General features: G+C 40.8%; 1 protein-coding gene across 18 annotated transcripts in view; it reads left to right on the forward strand.

The window, feature by feature from the left end:
* MICAL2 (microtubule associated monooxygenase, calponin and LIM domain containing 2) overlaps positions 1–20,438 on the forward strand; it is a 139,926-nt gene that overhangs the window by 69,148 nt on the left and 50,340 nt on the right. For 2 of the 18 annotated variants that reach the window (XM_083417204.1, XM_083417214.1), the window contains exons 18-25: positions 953–1,162; positions 3,005–3,106; positions 3,468–3,599; positions 8,301–8,408; positions 8,965–9,051; positions 10,600–10,786; positions 11,519–11,607; positions 12,291–12,390. In XM_083417204.1, the coding sequence (XP_083273330.1) occupies positions 953–1,162; positions 3,005–3,106; positions 3,468–3,599; positions 8,301–8,408; positions 8,965–9,051; positions 10,600–10,786; positions 11,519–11,607; positions 12,291–12,390 (1,015 nt within the window). Of the gene's footprint in view, positions 1–952; positions 1,163–3,004; positions 3,107–3,467; positions 3,600–8,300; positions 8,409–8,964; positions 9,052–10,599; positions 10,787–11,518; positions 11,608–12,290; positions 12,391–16,858; positions 16,912–17,784; positions 19,045–20,438 lie in introns of those variants that run through there. The other 16 variants (XR_014505905.1, XR_014505907.1, XR_014505906.1 and 13 more) reach the window with 16 other exon arrangements.

Raw genomic sequence — 20,438 nt, forward strand, 5'->3', positions numbered from 1 at the left:
TGAGCTACTGTTGCTGAAAGTTTTATGTTCTTATCTCTTACCTGGCATATTCACTGAACAGAGGAGACTCTATGGCAATACTAGTATAGGAAGACCTGTTAGCAACTATCATTTTATTCTCTGTACTAGAAAATTTTGCAAGTCTTAGAACTGGAAGACAACCCCTAGTCCCCATTCACATTCCCCTCCCCCCAAAAAGAATACCCTGTGGCATATAAGAGTACTTTTTCTTGTAACTCTCCAGCTGGAGATGGACTTTTGAATTTAAATAATTGGTAGTTTGTTGCCTGTTGGTTGCAGTATAAATTAGTTGATTATACAGTGGTTTGTCTTTTCTGAAATAATATATTGAGTTATCCTGCCTTGTTCACCTAGTGAACTCAATGCAGTTTTCTGACACAGCCTCATAACAGGATAAAAATCAAAATATAATATTCAGATTGTTATGAGACTTCACTGAGGCTTCCAATAATATTTGGTATTTATTGAGTACTGGGGATGCTTAAAGCATTTCATAACATTTTTTCAGTGATCCTTGCAACAACTCTATGTAAGTGCCAGTATTATTTCCCTGATGTGGCTGAGAGAGAGGGGCCTGCTTAGGGCCACCCATTAAGTTAATGGCTGAAATGAGGTTTTAATCAGGGACTTAGGGACTCCTGGCTTATTATCTGTAATAAAAATAATAATAATGTGTGGAACTCAAAGGGCCGCTGAACTTCCAAGCTGTTAAGACTTGAGTCTACTCTGTCCACTTTATAAGCTACAGTCCACTGATAACTGCTTGAGTTTTATGCACCACTGCTTCATAAAAGGAATATTCCTATGCATGAGATGCCTGTTTGTATTGCTGCACTCTGACTTTGGCACATGCATTACTTAGGCAGTTTTAATTGCAGAATGTGCTATGATGGAAGAAAGATCCCTTTTTTTCATTTCAAGTATTTCCCAGTTTCAGGCGGTAGCTAGGTCTGAACACACGGCCAGGGAGCCCGTACAGTCTTTGCCTGGTCCTCATCCAATGGCCAGGCATTTGAGACACATAGAACGGGCAGAGCTGGAGTCCAGGCTTTCTGAATCCCTTGCGTCTTCCTGTCCTGCTGCATTTGCCCTGTCTGGTGTGCTTCAACGCCTTCAGCATGTGGAGGAAAAATATAAACAGGTGATGGCTCTTTCTTCCTCTCTTTCCCCTTTCCCACACTCTCTCCCTTCCCTGTTTCCTTCCTTCTCTTTTAGCAGAACCGCTGATCATCTCCAGGACAATTCTGAGCAGTGAAAATGTGGGCAATATTGTTTTGGTTCCTACCATATAAATCTTTCAAGCATACTCACCACATTTATTTGCTGGGTACTGAGGCCTGGTTGAAAGCCTCCTTACAGTGTTCAGAACAAACATGCCCTTCTCATTCTAGAGTTGAGCTCTGGGGTAAGGGGAGTTTTGCAAGTGTCCAGCCAAAACTGTTGATGAAAGTCACTGGCAATTTTGTAAGTGCTGCAAGTATATTTATTTGCTCATTTTATGTATTGAATTATTTTTATATTTCACATTTTCGTCAGATGGTACTGAAGGCATCTTACAACAAAAAGTGGAAGTAGACACATAATATCACCGAGACAACTCCCTATAATCCCCAGAACAGTTTTGCAACTAAAAAACAAAAACAAAAAAAGGTTCCCCCGTCTTAAAATAAAGGGGCTGGGTGGGGAAAATGGGCATATAAATGAATAAGTGTGATTGCGCCACTTTACAGATTACAGACGTGTGGGCAGCCTGCCCAAGCAACTGGTGTGGAGGGGAGGCAAAGCTGGTAGCTGACCTGGTTCTCAACCTGATGGAATGTGCAACATGTCCCCAGCCCAATGCATGTGGCAGGCTATACACTATACCTTGTTTTTTCAACTGAGTAGGAAGAAGGTGATCTGAAAGTGGGGGATATTGACATTAGTCCCTTCTCAAGGTCAGATCACTTCCTGTTGAGATTTAGGCTTTCAGCACCTTTGCCTATAGAGGTGGGGGACCTATTAGGATGGTCCACCCTGGGAGGCTGATGGATTTTCTGGCTGATGTGACTGGCATTCCTCTCAAAGCCCTGGCTGACCTATGGAACATCTAAATTGCTCGGGCTGTTGACATGATTGCCCCTGAGTGCCCTCTCCGACTTGCCTCCCTGGTATATCCCAGAGCTTAGGACAAAGAAATAAGCTGGGAAACACTGCTTTGAAGATGGTTCAGAAACGTCAGCTGGTGCAGAATTCAGCGACCTGGTTGCTCACTGGGGCAAGACGGTTTGAGAATATTCTACCAACCCTGGCCCAACTGCACTGGCTGCCAGTTAGCTTCCAGGCCCAATTCAGGTTTTGACCTAGAAAGCTTTAAATGTCTCAGGACAACAATGCCTTAAGGACCACCTCTTCTCATATGAACTGACTCAGACCTTGCAACCATCAGCTGAGGCCCTTCTAAAATCTGCCTTCTCCACAAAAAGTCTGGAGGCTGGCAACATGAGAACGGGCCTTTTCTGAGGTGGCTTCCCATTTGTGAAATGCTCTCCCCAGGGAGACTCACCTGGCACCCTCATTCCATATCTTTAGTCACCAGGCAAAAATGTTTCTGTATAACCAAGCCTTTGGATGATTAACATTCTACGATATTTTTAATGTGTTTGTGGGATGTGGGTTATTGGTTTGTTTGTTTGTTTTTCTTTTCTAATATATTTTTTGTTCTCATTTTGTATTTTTATATTGTGAACTTCCCTGTGTTCATCAGATGAAGGGTGGTATACAAATTTATTAAAATCATGATAATCTTAATAATTATATTCACGCTCAAACACTGAAGTCTGTCCCCTTTTCTTCTTCTCACTGTTAGCATTCTGTTTTCTGTCCTGCCTGCCTGTTCACACCCTCCCCTGCAACTAACCATTTTTCTGATTAGCGCTATTTCTTCCTTTTCTATGTAACCAAATTCTTTCTTCTGTTTCCTTTCTCTCCCTTATGGCTGCAGAAGAGAGCTCAGTCCATAGCAAATAGAGAATTTCATAAAAAGAGCATTAAAGAAAAAGCCTCTCATCTTGCCTCAATGTTTGGCTATGTCGACATCCCAAAGGTGAATACTTGTGTTTACTGCTGCAGGTGCAGAAAAATAGACCGTGTGTGTGTGTGTGTGAGAGAGAGAGAGAGAGAGAGAGAGAGAACGTTGGTTTTTGTCCTATTTAAGGAAAAAAAGGCTTGTTCATAGCCAATAACCCTTTTGTTTTAATTTCACCAAACAAAAATAGAAAACTGAGGAGCAAATGAGACATTAGTCCACATTCTAACACTGTTAGTTCTGTTTAAATCTAACTGTAGTGTCAGACTGTAGTTTTTTCTTCAGTAATTTTAGTGCATGGTGGTGGCAGTGCCATAATTTTAGCACTCATTAATATGAAAACCATCTGGGATAACTTTCCTCTTTCTGCTCTGTACAGAATAAACTTCCTCCTACTAAAGGTCTCTCCCATTCTCAACTCCCATCTCCCTCTTGCCTTTCATCTCATGATTCAGCCGCTTCTTCTCCATCATCCACTGACTCCGCTTCCCCTGCTGTTCATTCTAAAAAGGTATTCCTTAACAGGTTTCCATGTTGGATTCATGTTGGCACTAAAAACTACGCAAGGCTGGTTTTGACTCCTGAGACCTAGCTTTGCTCAGAGGCTGCGATTCTGTCTCTGTGTGTTCATGCTGCATTTCACTTGAATAAAGTCTGAGCTTGTTAATTTGCATGGTAGCAAAAATAAATAAGTGACGGTAATTCATGGCCCACAGGGAATTACGCCAATTCGAGTTTCACTCTTACTTTTGAAATATCAGAACTAAGGCTGCTTCTCTTGTTCAATATGATTTTTAATTTTTAGAAATTTTAAAAAATTAAAATGGAAATTTTAAAAATGTGGAGCTAGGTCTTGAACTATAGGGCTGACAAGTAGTATTTGTTCCCAGCCCCTACATTCAAACAGGATCTACTATTGGTGGGCTAATGGCATGTCTTCCAAAGGCCTGCCTCCTGAGTTCACATGCTCTGGCTTTTACCAAGACTCCCACACAGTTTTATTATAATTTTCCAAGCCAATCTCCAATACTGCTTCATGAAACAGGCAAGAATGGCTTAAGAACCAAGTAAGACATTAAAGGAGCTGCTTCGTGCTTTGCAGAGTGTGAGGTGCTGCAGCAGTTGGTTTATCAAATGTTTGTGGGAACTAAGCTAGTTTGGAATGCCTGCTCCTTACTCCAAGGTGTTTGAAGGAATTAAACTTTGCACATGCTCAGAGGTGCTCTCTCCAACATGTTCCAGAGCCTTGCCTTTAAATCCTAGTTTGAATTGTTTATTGTGGCAAAGTACCCGAATCCTTTTGTGTATTTGCTGGTTCCTTTGGAACAGTCCTGTAAAAACTACATATTAATGCTAAACCAAGACTTCTGGCTTATGAGATCTTTCACTTAAACTAGGAATTTTCTGAGGCTTTATCTGAAGCAAAGCTGAAATTTTCTTAGGCTTGTAGACTGAATCATTAGTATAGTCTTGCCACTCTTGAGAAGGGGCCCTATTTTTATTTTTGGTCTGTTGCTTCTGTCAAATGCAGCATTTTCGTTTTGCATTCAGAAGTAGGCAGGCAGAAAGAACCCATGCAGTTTAGGTTTGAAATGCTGTTCATGTTGTCCTAAAACCCAAAGCATCCACAAATGAACAGAAGGATAAATTGGTCACTTTTAAAGTAATCCACCTGTCACCTTGATTAGCTTTGCACCAAGAGTTGAAAGTAACTCAAATTCTGCTCCAAGATGACTTAGATTTTATTAATCCATTTTTAAAAATGGCTTGTAGTTGCTATTACTGGAAAGACAAGGATCTGGCCTTCCACTGATAATTATAAATCCTACTCGGTGTCCCATCTTCAATCTCTCAGCAGTGAGAGGTGTCAGTTTTCCCAGCATATTTCTTGGGTTAAGTTTCCTTGGAATGAAGGTGACTGGAGACAGTGTTTCTGTGACATAATGTTTTATTAACACGTTTGTATTGGCTGAGCATAAGATGGAAAGTTGACAAAATTGCCCATCCAACAGAGCCAGCTCCACACAGCTTTGGATTCTTCTAGAGAGCAAGTCAGGTTTCTGTCTCCCTCTGCCTCTTTCAGAAACTGTTCCGTAACATCCAGTCTGTTATCTCTTAAACACAGGCAACCTTGATGACATCTCCTCCCTTCCAGAAGGAGCTCTAGCTATTTTGTGTCTGTACTTGGCCATCTTTTTTCTTATGCAAAGGCTTATTCTCTCAACAAATAGAATAGGCCAGTCAGTGCTTGTCCACCCTGTTTGCCCTCTTTAGCAGAGTCACAGGGATGCCCCGAAACCCCATTTAATCAAACCCTAAACCTTTTACCTTTACACAAGATTAATTCTTAGCAGTTTTATGAGTAAGCAAAGTATTTCCATCCTGTTTTGGCCAGTCAAGTTTCCCTTTGGGTGGTACCTGATGTGAGAATTTTGGAGAGCCGGATGAAAAACCTTACATCACGGGTGTCAAACACAAGGCCCGCGGGCCGAATCCGGCCCGCCAGACCTTGTCATGTGGCCCCCCTGGATTAAAAATTGAAAGGAGCGCAGCGCGCGCGGGCGCACCCTCTCGGCGTTTGAGCCCGCCCTCCTGCGCATGCTCGACGAGGACGGGGGAGAGAGAGAGAGAAATGGCAGGGGGCAGAGCTTGGGTGTGTGGGTGGGAAATGTTTTCGCACATGGGCACGGCTGCCTCCACCCGGCGCGGCTTTTCTCCCTTTGTGCGCACGCGCCTCACGCCCCACCTGCCGCCACCACTTCTCAAGGAAAGAGGCTCTTTCCCAGAATGCACCGTGTTTGCAGCGCGCCTTCGGGCGCCTGGCGGAAGAGGCTGTTCCCTGCTTTGCGCCGATGCCGGCCGGCTGACGTAACTGCAGCCACCTGGTGCCACCTGGAAGGCGCAAGGAATGATTGTGAGAGTCGCCCTTGTGGAATAACTAAGGAAGCATCTTAGCAGGAACACAAACGGCAGTTTTGAAACCGTATTCTACATGTACACAGTACACCGGAGAGGTGTCCCCAGCTACCAGTGCAATCAGTTATAAACCACAAACCTAATGATACAACTGGCCCTTTGAGGGTGACCAAACTGCTGATGCGGCCCCCGATGAATTTGAGTTTGACACCCCTGCCTTACATGATAACCAGTTGCCTTTCCTTTACTCGTGTTTGCTTACTACTTCTATTTTGCTCGTTTCCTGGAAACGTAACAACCAGCTTCCTTGGCTTCATTTTTCCCATTGCCTTCCCCCCCCATCTTATCTTGCCCAGTCCAATCTTCACACTTGACATAATCTCACGGGAACTTTGCCTGTTTTAAACAGACTAGAAACACAGTATCTTGTACCTAATTTGTATTGGGTTGAATCCAGAGAAAAGAGAAGCATGAGGAATGAGACTCCTAAAAGTTGGCTTCCCTGCCTCCTCTTCCCTCTGGCAGCCTCTACCACAGGGATCACCATGTTCCTTTTAAAAAATAATAATGCATACATACAGAGTATTTGTTAACTCGGAAACTCAGCATATTATTTTTGAGGAAAGCCAGTTTACCAATTTGTTTCTTGCCATTTCTTTCTCTTGGCTTATCCGTTCAGGTTTATCTAGCCTTTGTAAAGACTGCTTCTACACAGACTAAAAACCAAGTTTTAGTTTTCACAGGCAGCGAATGAGGTCATGTTGCTCTACCAGCTGCCATCATGATTGATGACATTTCATGGGTGGGGCAGCTAATTGACATCAAAGGGTAGAAATCAACTTGTGTTGCCCATCTTTGTTTAATCGTGCATGTCTTTTAAATACTTCCTTAAGCATATTCAGAAAGATCTTGCCTTATATGACTTTCCTTGCAGATTTCATTCAAGCTTCTTTTTTAAAGTATGGAAACATCTAGCAAATTTAAAAATCTATAAGGCATTTTTGAGAACACTAACTTCAATCTGAGATGGACATTATGACTACATTATTGTTTTTATGACTTAGTTTAATGTGCAGAAGGTAAAATAAGGCATGCAGAAAATAATTGTGTCAAAACAACAATATCAAGCAAATTGGCTGGTATTTTCATGCACCAATGGCAGTACTGGTCTTGCTGTCTGCGGCAGGAAATGTGTGTATGCGTGCACACGCATGCATTTGTGTGAAACACATAATTATTTAATATTACTTCATACACATCTATCCTGGTTTAGTCAGTCCAAATATGGGCTCTTGCAGCAGCTTACACAAAAGTAATAATATCCATTCAAATGTTTTTGCTATGGATCGGATTCATAAGCTGTGGTCTGCAAATCACTGTGAAGGAATTCATCTGTACTTGGCCTTACACCTAAATAAAATTTTATATCTATGGAGTTTGAGTTCAGATTATTGAACAAGCTAACAAGGTCCTGGCCATGATTTTCATATCATGGCCCTGGTTCTGACAAGGATGTCACTGTGAAAGAAAGAAAAGTTTGCTTCATTTTGTTTATAGAAAGAATAAGGCAAGTCTGAGGTAGTCTACCTCCAGCATAATTACAACATTGGTTTGGGGCTGCCGAAATCTGAGAAAATCCCATTTTGTGCATGGGCATGTGGCATTCAGAAGTAAGGTGCAATTAGAAACATTACTTATATCTTATTCACAAGAGAAATTAACAAGAGTCCAGATGATACAATAAAAATCCAAACACAACAGTAATTGGCATACCATTGTCTGTTCTCAAAAAAACCTTCTTTTGTTAGTATTTATTTCTATCAACAACATAGTATGTTTTGCGCCGTAATTATTACAAAGGAAAATGATCATCTGTGGAGGAGAAAGTAATCAAACAAGATTTTGCTGTTCCCTGCTCCATCCCTGCTCATTCATACAAGCCTGGATCTGTTTCTACAAGCTTTGATCGATTTCCATAAGTATTTGTGGAGAACTAATTGAGGACATTATCGTATGCTAACAATTTTAGAACAGAATTTTTGCACTGCTAAACGAAAAGCATAGGCGGTGTGGCAGAAGTGGGGAGAATTGTGCTTTATAGTGCATGAAATTGCTCACAGCTCTTCTAGCTGCCTGTGTGCCTTTCAAAACTTCAAGCTAGCTTATCACTGCTTTGTTATGTGTCTTGTCTGTCGTCTTGTTTCTTTTCCAACCCTTAAACTGTATTCTCACGTTCATTCTGTGCCTCCCATCTTTTCTCTCCCCCTTTTTCCTCCGCTTCTTTGCTGGATGGTAGATGACTGTAGGGAAAGTGTCACGTGGAATAGGGGCCGTGGCGGAAGTTCTTGTCAATCTGTACATGAATGATCACAGGCCCAGTCCATTGTCCAACGCTTTGCAACCGGTAAGGTTTAAACCCACAAATACTTGAATTTGTGCCAAGTTTATTTCTTACTTTACCTGCAGTGCATTTTAAGAGCCACATTTCTGGGCATGTCCTTATACCTTTTCAAGGGTTTGTGTGTGTGTGTGTGTCTGTGTGTACACCCACACTTTGTCACTCTGAGGATGTATTATGGTGAAGATACACCCGTTCATGCATTTATTATTTGTAGCTAAAGCACAGCATGGGCTTTGGTTAAGTGTAATAATAGCTATGCAGTTTATAAGGGGCCATGATTAATCTGGAGTGGCTTTTCAAGCAAAGTCTGGGACCCGAAGGTGCCTGGGCATGGGTGTGTGTTTAAACATCAGTTTTCCATGTCTGGGGAGGGAGACTGCTGCTCAGAACAAAAAAGAACCAGGCCCACTGGTTGTGTTATAAGTCCATGTGCACACATCCAGGGACTCAATCACTAGATGCTGGCTAGTATTCATAAATGCTGCTGTTGAAGCTTATTCATTTTTTTTCCTTCTTAAATTGTTGAATCAGACTTATTAGAGCGTTTTGTTGCATTCAGAGCGAATCTTCGGATGGAGATGCAGCTGCTGCTTTCCCTTCTTCTCCTACCTCTCAAGCTTTGTCTTCTACTTCTCAAACCTGTCAGGTACCACAGAAAAGTACTGGCGCACGTGGTGTGTCCTCAGAATAACAAGAAAAGCTATTGTGTGTGGGGGGGGGGTGAGATCCCGTGTTGTACTGGGGTTCCACCTTCCTCTTCTCCCCACATCCTTGCACCCACATCGGTTCTGGATGGTTCCCAACCTTCTGTAGCAGATTTAGGAGGCACAGGGGTGCAAGGGGAGGAGAGAAAGGGGAACCCCTCATTTGTGCAAACAGAGGTCAACTGCACAAGTAGGATTTCCTGTGTGTGTTGGCCTCGAAATGTATTCTGTCCATAGTCTCTTTGTTTTTGAAGACTTTTTAAGCTATCAATCAGACGGATTCTGAGTTTATTTATTTTTAAGATTTCTCTTGTATGTTGCTGATATTTAACTTGCTTCAATATACACATCAAACAAAATTCAGATAGAGATAAACAGTGTCCCAAAACAAGTAATTTCTGCAGTAAACCTTAATATTTATAAAAAGGCAATTTTCAACATTATTTTCACTGCTTAATCATAGGACAAAGAGCTACTTAGAAATTCAGTGACTTCCATCTGTCCATATTTTGGTGTGCTTTTTATTTTCTCCCTTTTCCCAGTATTTCTGTTTTCTTAAGTGTTCCTGTAATAGATCACAGGTGCTGTTTTATTAGGAGATGGAAGCCATTGAGCATTCTAAAACATGAATGTGTTTATTCACTTAAATATACATGAATGGGTGGAACCAAATGTTATGCGTACATTTACAGAGAACCTAAGTGTGTAGTTGGGTGTGGATAACAATGTTCACATTTAGCATGGGTTATAATAAAATTGTGAAGACCAGTGTAATACAGGAATGGAGAACTTGCGACCCTCCCAATGTTGATGAACACAGCAAGCAGGGCCAATAGTCAGAGGTGATAGGTGTTGAAGTTCAGCTGTGTCTGGGTACATGTTCCCTATCACTTCCATAACATCAGCTCCTCACATTGGCTGCAGTCCAGCCCCGCTAAGATCAATGGAGGTTTTGCTGTTGGATTACACCCATTCTGTGTTGAAGTCATTAGAAAATTCCTGTGAGTCACGCCCATACTTACAAAGAAGTTTCAAAGATTAGGAACGAATACATTAGATTGGCTTTCCCATGCTCTGTATAGTGCAGCACCCCAAAAGCATTCCCCATGGATCCTGGAATGTGTCTGCCATGTTAGCACTATTTCCTTTAGGTGTTCCACACGGCATTTGGAGTTTTCCTTGCATGTTGAGGGAGGCATGCACAACTTGTTGGCTGTCAAGTGAAGCAAAGACCAACCAACCGCGTATTGAGACCTGCTAGGTGCTTTCTACCCCTCTTGTTTTTGCAATAAGGATGTAATAAAAACTAAACTTACCATGCCTTGATGAGCCATATATATCCACAAAAGACCTGTTATCCAACTGACTTTGGGCTGTTGTAGGTGCATCTCCTCTGCTCTCTTTTATAATCTAGTAGGGCATTTAATCAAGCTGTTACATGTATGCTGTACCGTACAAATCTTACAAACGCTTGTTAATATTATTTGCAGGGTTCTTTGAAGAAAGTATTTCCGCAGTCAGTAGGTGGGAGCGACATTTGCTGTTTCTGTCAAAAGAGGGTGTATGTCATGGAGCGCCTGAGTGCAGAAGGCCGCTTTTTCCACCGAGAATGCTTCAGATGTGCCATATGTGCTACAACTCTCCGCCTAGCAACGTATGCCTTTGATGCAGAAGAAGGTAATTAGGAAGTGGAATACGAAAGTTAGGATTTCTGCTGTGTAATATGCAACTGGCATATTTCAGCCTCTTCTTGCTCACAAATGCTAGAATCAACCAGATAGTGAAGGCGGTTCTCACCTGGAATTGAGAGGTGTCAAAAATCCGATGTTTTCCAAATTGTGGGGTTTTTTTGCTGCCTTATTCTTGCAGATGACGTCTAGTGTAAATGACATCCTTGACCTCTGCCAGTATGACAGAGATCTGGTTCACATGATTTCTCTCCCCATCCCCCACCCTGCCACCCTAGAAATAGGTGGGGAGCGATCACATAAACCACAACACTTCACTATGAAAACTTTGCTGCGGTGCATAAAGAAAGCACTAAGGCTTAAATTTCGATTGAAGCAAAAATTCAGCCAGAATGCCTTATATAGCATGAATGTGCCCTGTTCTACAGATAAACAGGTTAAGTTGCAGAAGCTTGCTTGGTCATCCTCTGTTTATTGTGTGAGATAAAACTGACAGGGGAGTTACAGAAATAACGTTAATAGAAATTAAGCAGGTACAAGATAGAAAGCACACTTTTCTTCAGAGGATATAAAGACATTCTCCCTGAAGCCCGAATCAAGAAAGATGCAGTGTATGCACAACACCTGTGGCTTCTGTCACTGTTCATTTCCAAATGGAATTGAGTGATTAGTAGAGAGAGAAAGCAAACAATGTCATTCTTCCTGTCCTTGTGTTTTCCAGGTAAATTTTACTGCAAGCTTCATTTTGCACAGTGTAAAACAAATAACAAGCACAGAAAAAGAAGAGTTATAGTAAAGAATCATGAAAAGGTATGTGTGGTGGCCCAGAGTTTGTGTAGTTCCACTGATCTGCCAAAGCCTGGCAGTGAGTGGACAAGGCATGCTAAGAATTATGAATTCCATCTCAATGAAAGTGATAAGCATAAGTCATGCAGTTCAAGTGTCTTGTGGAACCCAAGTGATCTGATCCTTTTACGTACCAGACAGTCACTTTGTAGAGGACGCTGTTCTGGAGGTGTGGGTATATGATTTGTGGTAGTCCAATGCTTGTTGTTTCATATTTTAATTTATTTGCTTCTAGATATTCTGGCTACTGCTGGAATTGTTATATAGTTATGGTATATTGAAGCATGCTCAAACTTACAGTTTGGCACACATTTTATGGGTGTAGATGCCATGGTTCATGTGGGAGGTGCTGCAGGAGGATGGCCAGTGGTCATTTTGGAAACTGGCTTCTGCAGACTTGTGTCAACCTGCACATGATGTCTGCTCAACTTTTTTCCCCATTCCAAACCATGTCTTCCATATAATCCAAGTGGAAATTGCTGTTTCTGACTTCCATTGGAAAATCATTTCTACTATGGGAACAATGCCCTCCTTAGTTTGCAGCAATGATATAATGTTAGCTACCTGCTAGGTTTCCATTTGTTTTCTAGCTGTTACATTTGGGGAGATGATGATGGCACAATGTTAAGCTGAGTGTCTCTTTAAAGGAGGAAGCAAAACCGTGGCGGCAAGAAGAGCCCATGTCTTCAGAAACCAGCCCAGAAAATGCTTTCTCTGCAGGCGGCAGCTCAGAAGACCGGTCCCCAGGTATCCTGCCTTCATTCTTTAGGAAAACGCTAAGCTGGCCTCTTAAGGTGACAAGGGATCTGCTTGACCTTCCAAGACGCCTCTCTAACTGGATGCATGGTTTCCTGCACGCTGCCAGACTTCATTTCAGGGACAATGCATACAACTATACCTACTTGTATGAACTCCTAAGCTTCAATATGCCATTCTTTTTTGCGCTTCAGGAGTTACTTGGCCATATTTACCGGGAAGCGGAGCTGTCCTATGAGAACATGCTTGAACTGGTGAAAAAATTCTTCAGGGTTTAAAGTTCTTCTGAATCTTTTTTTTTTTTTTTTTTGGTCGTGCCTTTCAGATTTCCAAAACCAACAGCCTTCTCTGATTACATGTGTACGCACAAGCAAAGATATTTCAATTTAGTATGTGCTTTAAATGAGCCCAAAGCTCTACTTGATAACCATGGTGCAATTCTTTAGATCATTTCAAACTTCTTTTGGATCACGAAGGTCAGTGTCCAGACACATTTCCAAACCATGGAAAATATATGAAGGATGTTTTTATAGGTTAAAAAAAAACCTGGTTCTATTTCTAGTTATGACCAGATATTCCTCTGAGTTTACATTTTATTATCCTTATTTTAAAGACTGTGAAAGACGGTCCTTTCAGACATTTCTAGGCCAACAGCAAAAGCTGTCTGTCTTTTTGAAAACTGAATATGGCACATACTTCATTTCCTCCCTTGCCCCTCTTGCTTTAACTCTGCTATGGGGCTGCGAATTTGTTCACATGTGTAGATTTTTTTTTTAAGTGAAAAAATATGTATTACTAGCCCATATATTTTCATTGACTTCTCTTTGGTATACTCTGTAAACACTGGGCATTTCCTGTTATTTTTATGAATAAATTCAAAGAGCAAATGTTAGACATTAGTTAATTACAATCAGTTCAGAGAAAAGTATAACACTTGCCTATATTTATTTCTCCAAATTGTAAGATATGTCATAGTATATACCATGAGAGATGACTTATAGCTAATATTGATGAGGCATATCTTTTGTGTTTATAAGCCCCCTTCCTTCCCCCCCCCCAATGCCCCTGACAATTTTAGATATGTTAGAATTATTAATATGTGAAATTAACACACATTTGATTCTGGTATCCACTTCATGATACACTTACAAAATGTTTTCAAGTGTTAGCAAGACCCAAAGAACTCTGGGGGATTTGAATGAGGACTGGGTGCCAACATGCACTCAGAGTTATCCCCATCAGTTCAAATAGTCACATACTTTTAAAGCCATACTTGACTAAAACAAGATTTTGAATCTGTTTTGCCATTATGACGGTTTACAGAAGATATATGTGGTATACACTTAAGCACATAACTACTTGGTACTTACGATCCAAGAACAATATCTTTTTGCCAGGGTTTATTACAACTTGCCACTCTGAGGTCATTGTAGCGCAGTCGTAGAATGCATGTTTTGCATACAGAATGTCCTGGTTCAATCCTCTGGCATCTACAGCTGGCTAAGAGAGAATTCTTCCTGAACCACTAGAGAGAGATTATGTAGGCAATACTGAACCAGATAGGTCAATGATCTAACTTGGCAATAAACCACTTCCTATGGTTGACCTTTCTCTGTGTACCCGCTGTATTGCGATCTTACGCTTCTGCTGCTTCAAAGACAAGGTTGTGCTAAGAAATTAATATTATAAACACTTTGCAACATTTATTTCTAAGTAGAGTTTAGCATGGCAAGTGCATACAGTGAGGTTTCTGACACTCTTGTTGACCACTTGACAATATTTTGATGAGCTCATTACTTTCTAAGGCAGTTTGATGCAATGTGGGAAACGGCTGTAAAAAAGAAATAAAGTTCCACTGCATGATTGCAAGGCCTTGTAGGTGCTTGACATCCTGCAGATAACAGCTGCTAGTTTTTTTAAAAAAAGCAACCATTTTGGTTTTCATTGACAGAAAGAGATTGTCTTTCTGTGGATTATCAATTGCCTGAGTTTTATTCGCATTGGGGAATGACAAAAATGGATGGATACCTACTTGCCATTAAATACATACATTTGCCTTCATGAAAAACCCTGATTTTATACTTGCATAGAACCATGCATCACTTTAAATTTCATGCTTTCTTAAAAGAGCCACTTGGTGAATTGTATTGATAGGTTCCTCCCCCCTTATCTTCCATTCCATTTTACACCTCAATCCTAATCAGAAGTATGATGGAAGAAGGTCCCATTTGTGGAGTGAAACTTTTAAGGTTTAATACAAAGCACACTTAACTTGAAAGTACGTAAGCTCAGTTTAAAATGAATTGGGAAGTAAAGAAGTTTCGGGTTGCAGTCATTCTTATTTATAGTGCAGTCCTTTACATGTCTCTTTTGAAGTAAGCCTCGCTGAATTCAATGGGGCTTTTCTCCCAGGTAAGTGGTTATAGGATTGCGCACTTAGCCTTTGATTCTTACTGCACTGCCATTAAGGATCTGTTTACGGGCAAGAATTTGTGTAGGCCTGTTGGGTTTGGAAGGAAATGGTTGTATTTAGTTTTGTCACTTGCTCCTTTTAGTTAAAAAGTGAGCTATTTGGCACACAGAGTAGCCACAGAAAGTCTCTTTAAAACTCATGCACATGCTGTTTTCATGCTTGAGGCCAGCCATTCCAATTCATTCACTGCTGTGTGCAGCACTCGGCATTTTGTGTGTCACCACAAACACTCAGGGAGAGAAAACGTCATGATTTTCAGTTGTTTCCTATGCACCCAAACATTTGTCAATCACCTTTACAGCAACATCAAGATGCAGAAGTAATTGGAAGCCCAAGTACCTAGCACTTCCTGGTTTCATTACATCTCAAGTGTCTGAGCAGTCTCTGAGCTTAAAGAAAATAAGGGGGTGGGATTGCTTCAATCTGCAAATCGTAATACTTTTTGAAAAAGACAACTCTACCTGTTCAGTTGTGAGGTCAATAATATCCTTAATGTTGATTAAAGTGTAGATCAACCTTTAAGACCCCTTGACAACTGTTCATGTAAGGCAGGATTCTGACTCTTACTCTTAAATTTATTACCCACCCTTCACCTACAGGTCCCAGAGTGGGTTACAAGACTGTTAAAATTCAGACATAAAAACCCCCATTAAAATACTACATTCATGAGACTAGGGTGAGTCCTGAAAACACAGATCTCTGGTGTCAAAGGCCAGTGCAAATAAGTGTGTCTTCAGTATATGGTGCCCTCCAGATGTTGTGGATTACATTTGCCATATCCATTGGCCATTCTGGCTGGGGGGGGGAGTTATGGGAGTTGTAGTTCACAACAGGAACAGGGAAGTTACAGGGAACCAGGCAGAGAGCCTTCTCGGTAGTGGCGCTCACCCTGTGGAATGCCCTCCCATGAGATGTCAAGGAGATAAATAGCTATAAGACATCTGAAGTTTTTAATGTTTGATGTTTTATTATGCTTTTATATTTGTTTGAAGCCTCCCAGATTGGCTGGGGCAACCCAGTCAGGTGCACAGGGTAGAAATAATAAAATTATTATTATTATCTGGAGGGTACCACATAATCTACCCAAATGCAACTATGCAGTTAATGAAAATTAATGATGTTGTGTTTTTTAAAGCATACACCCTGAGAATAGTGTTGTAGTAGGAACTGTAATATATGATTTTCAGCATATATTAATATAATATATGATTTTCATGATTTTCAGCATAATGGGTTGCTGTAAAGAGCAGAAAGGGTTGAGAATTAAACCTAAGATTAGCAACATCTCAAGCAAATCAGATTTTGACAAGAGTGTACCATATAACTGCTTAGTTATACGTACAGTAACTTGCACTAGTATTTTAAAACTATCAATGAACTTGGAAGGGGTCTCACATTGGTGGTAGACAATTCTGCCTCATTATCCATTCACTTTTGGTCATAAAAAACTTGGATAATCAAAATGTCTGCGTCACGCACTTCACCATTTCAGGAGGCCACAGTTTTCTTGGTGCAGTGTTTGGCATTGTGATGATCACATGTCCACCCAAGCCCATGTGGTGTTTGATCACTTTGGTGCTTCTGAATCAGCTGCATATTAACCTAGAAGCAATGCAGTTTTGAAGATGTGTTTGGAAAACAAAGGGGGCTCTATATGTGGTCAATGTGTGTCCAAAGTCTTGCTCAGATAAATTGAGTCATGTTTACTTTATGTCAAGGTGATGGTTCAGAGTCACACTCATTTTCAAAAAGAGATTTGAAATAACAGAGGGTCTTCTGTAACTGCTATATATTTGATACTTGAAATGTAGCTGATAATGGTTGTTAAATATTCTTCTTTTTATCAATGAAGGCAGGCAATTTCATTTCAGCATACTTTTCTCTACTTTGCAATGTTTGATTGTGTCTAGCAATCTTTTCTTTCAAAGGCTTTATTGTTAGCTAGTTTTAACTATCTTCTTTCCCAATCTCTTACCTTGTCTTTAGTTAATTTCAACATTCCAGTGCTACATCCTCTCATTGGCTGAACCATTTCTGCTGTAAGATGATTGTACTGTTTTGCTATCATTTTTCGAGTGTTGTGACTAATCCCTAATATTTTCTGCCAATGTTACAAAGGCCATTTGAAGTAGTTTGTGTGCTAACCAAAAGAGAAGTTTCTGCATTATCATTTAACCTGCCTTGTAGTTGACAATTTGGTAAAAAAACCATACGGTTTATTTTTATCCCTTTCCCCGTAATTTCTCTCATCTATCTGCATGTATGTTGGGTGGATTTTTTTTTTTAAGTTTCATAAATGGACTCATAAATAGGTTTTATTAAACCCATCTTCTATTTGCAGTAGAAAAAGATTGTGCAAGGAAGGGTTTGTGTCTGCTTGGATCTCGCTAAACTATAGTTCTAACTATAGTAAATACTAGAAGAGAATAGTAAATTATATTCTAGCTGTACAGACTACTTTTAAAGGCTCAGAACCAAAAGTAATTTAGATGTACATAGGTATTAAATGTATTCATTTGATAAGCAAGTAAGATATTTCAGAGTCCTAAGTGTTTCGAAACAAAACCTTAAAATGTGAATCCTTAATTGTTTCTGACATCAAACTGCAAATGCAAGGTTACCTGTAATAACTGTAAGCCACCTTGAGTCTCATCATAGAAGAAGGTAGGGTATAAATAAATCTTAAAAGTAAGAAGACTGTTGCTATATCACCAGGATAATGTTACTATATGTGTTATGCTGGTGCATCTGTTGAAATATACATTCAAAGCACTTCCATTCTAATACAGGCGGTGACCATTTAGTGTGGGGGGCCCATTCCTGGCCGCCACACCTGTCAGCGGAGCAGATATAAATGCGCCCCGGCCCATTTTGCCATGCCCACCTTCTGCCCCCGTTCTTCCCTTTTCCAGGTCCAAAAGGACTCATGTTTTGGCAGTTGGGCGTCATTTGGACGTGCCTGAAATGGCCGCCACATGTATGTATTTTTCTTAGGGTGCACCCATGCCACTGACTTTGCTGCCTGGTTAAACTTCTATGATTAGCCAAGTGTAGCTTTGCAAATAGCAAGAACTTACAAGCCATGTCTTAGACATGCTAAGAATTTGGCCAAGCAAGATAATGGCTGCTAAAACTCGTGTGTCAAGAAAGGAGATGGAGGAGAACTTTCACTCTTCACTGACCTCACCGACTTGCTTATAGCAAAGGCAGTGCCCAGCCATCAGTGTCTTGAGGTGAGATAGTTCTGTCAGAGAAGCTCCACCCAATTCCAGATCTATACATGATCAACTTGTGTTGTGTTGTCATTAGCACCTATGGGACAATGCCTGTTACATCATTCTCAGAGCCCAAACACCCTGTGAGAAAGGGTGACTATTTAGACACTTGAGCATGTAGCCATTTTTAAAGATTGAAAAAAATGCAGGGTTTGCCATTTCTGACAATAATGTGCTTATACTCCAATATTTTTCTCAAAATACTACGTTCTTCCTCTCTCCTATGCTGGACCATACAATTATTTTGAGTCGTTCTTAGAAAGGGCATCCCCCCCCCCATAGGAAAGCCCCCCCCCCATTAGGAAAGCTTTCTCTTGCAGTAAAGCAACTAGTTGTACAGTAGGACTAAAGGAGATGCTTCTCCTGTTCAGAAAAAAATGATATATCTAGTACTTAAGTAGTAGATTCTGCTCTTAAACTATCCAAAGCACTGGGGGGAAAATTCACTTCGAGAACTGATGGATCTTGTTTTCTAAATTTCGCTTCTCACCACCACCCAAAAGAAAGGTTGTGAAAGAGTATCTACATTTCTTAACAGCACGATTCTTGTTTGCTGTGACTAACATAAACTCCCTGCATGTTTCATCAATGGGATTTCTGATGGCAAAGTCTCTATCTCTGTTTCTTGCTATACTTTATTCTTTTTTCTGTTGCAGAGCCTTCATTTCTTAAACAATGCCAATGAGGATTCTGTCTCTCTTCTACTCATTTCAGACTTTTGATTTATTTATTTTTTTGCCTCTGAAACTTAACTGAACATTTTTATTAGGGTGTTTTCTTTTCTTTTTTTTCTAAAATAAATAAATAAAACTATCACATGGAAATTTGTATTTTGCACACGGTGAATGTTTAACTTTTTAGACTGGCTGTAAACAAATAAATGTAGTTCTCTATAAACATGATTGTTTCCTTTCTTCCTTTGAAAACAAACTCTGCTCTGATGAGGCACCGTTTCAAACTCTGCCGCTATTTGGGTTCTCATATGATGGAAATCATGCCCTACTTTGTAGTTTCCTGCTTTATGGTTCAGGGGTTTGAGGCACCTGGAGCCCTATAGATGTTTTTGGACTCAAAACTCCCATCAGCCCCCACCAGCAAGACCAGCAGTTGTGATTGATGGGAGTTGGAGTTCAACATCCATGTTGTAGCTCAAAGGCATTTAAAATGTTGCTGAATGGTAACATTTTAGAATGCGGCTCACACACCTAAAAGCTGCAAACCTTCATTAAGCACGAAACATGCTCACTTGCCTTTTGCAGTTCATCCTCTGGGTCTTGAGAACATCTTTATCGCTGCATTTTCATTTTGTTTTGTGGAAGCACATCTTTCTCTCTCTTTAATCGGGGTGAAATAATGTTTCCAATGACACCATTTTAATCTGTTTGGAAACAAGCCTCCAGTGCTCATTGTGAACCCAAGATAGAAAGAACTTGATTAGTCTTAGCTGTGGTTACGGTGAGTACTGATGTAATGCAAAACTGTAGTTACAGACAGTGGGAGAAAATATGTGTAGTGGAATGAAATATGGGCTCCAGAAGGGAGCACTTGAAAAGAGTACCCTGTGGACATAGTCCAGTCTCTACCGTTGGTAGATTACTTGAACACCAGGGAGTGTTTGTACTCTGCCAAGAAGAAACAAGGCCCATCTCCCTTTCATCTGACCACAAAACCTAGCAGACCAATGCCTAGCACCTGGACATTGCTCTGTGCTGCTGGGAATATCCCCTGGAGATGTGCCTACCTTTACAGAGCAATGAAGGTGTCAACATTCCTAAGTTGTGAATTTCCTTGGTGCTACAGAGGGAATATCTTTGGCTGCAGATGGTGGATGTAAAGGAACTATTTATTGGTCTGAATTGTGCTGGAAATCTCGCTCCAAGTTTGCTTCCTCTTGGCCTAACTCGAGTCCCAGTTCAGAGGCTCAGAGAAACTACACCATGCTGGTTTCTGTGGGCCAGTTTCTCCACAACTACACCAGTTACCATTGTGTACCATTGGGGGGGGACGGACACAAATGGAACTGAGCAGCCTCAGCTGCCCTTTTGAGATCAGGCAACACCTTAACTTTACTGCTCAAATATTCCTGTTTAGACAAGCCTACCCAGATGTTTAGAAAGTTGAGCTTATTCTAAACCGCTTTAGTATTTTAACTTTTGTATGTTTTAGAGCAGGGTTGTAAACTTTTCTTGGTTTTACTGCTTTATCTTTTGTAAAAACTGCTAGCTAACAGGACCAGTGGTCAGGGATGATGGGAGTTGTAGTCCCAAAACATCTGAAGGGCAAAGTTTGCC

The sequence above is a fragment of the Podarcis tiliguerta genome (genome assembly GCF_965153285.1).
Source record: "Podarcis tiliguerta genome assembly, chromosome: 1".
NCBI lineage: Eukaryota > Metazoa > Chordata > Lepidosauria > Squamata > Lacertidae > Podarcis > Podarcis tiliguerta.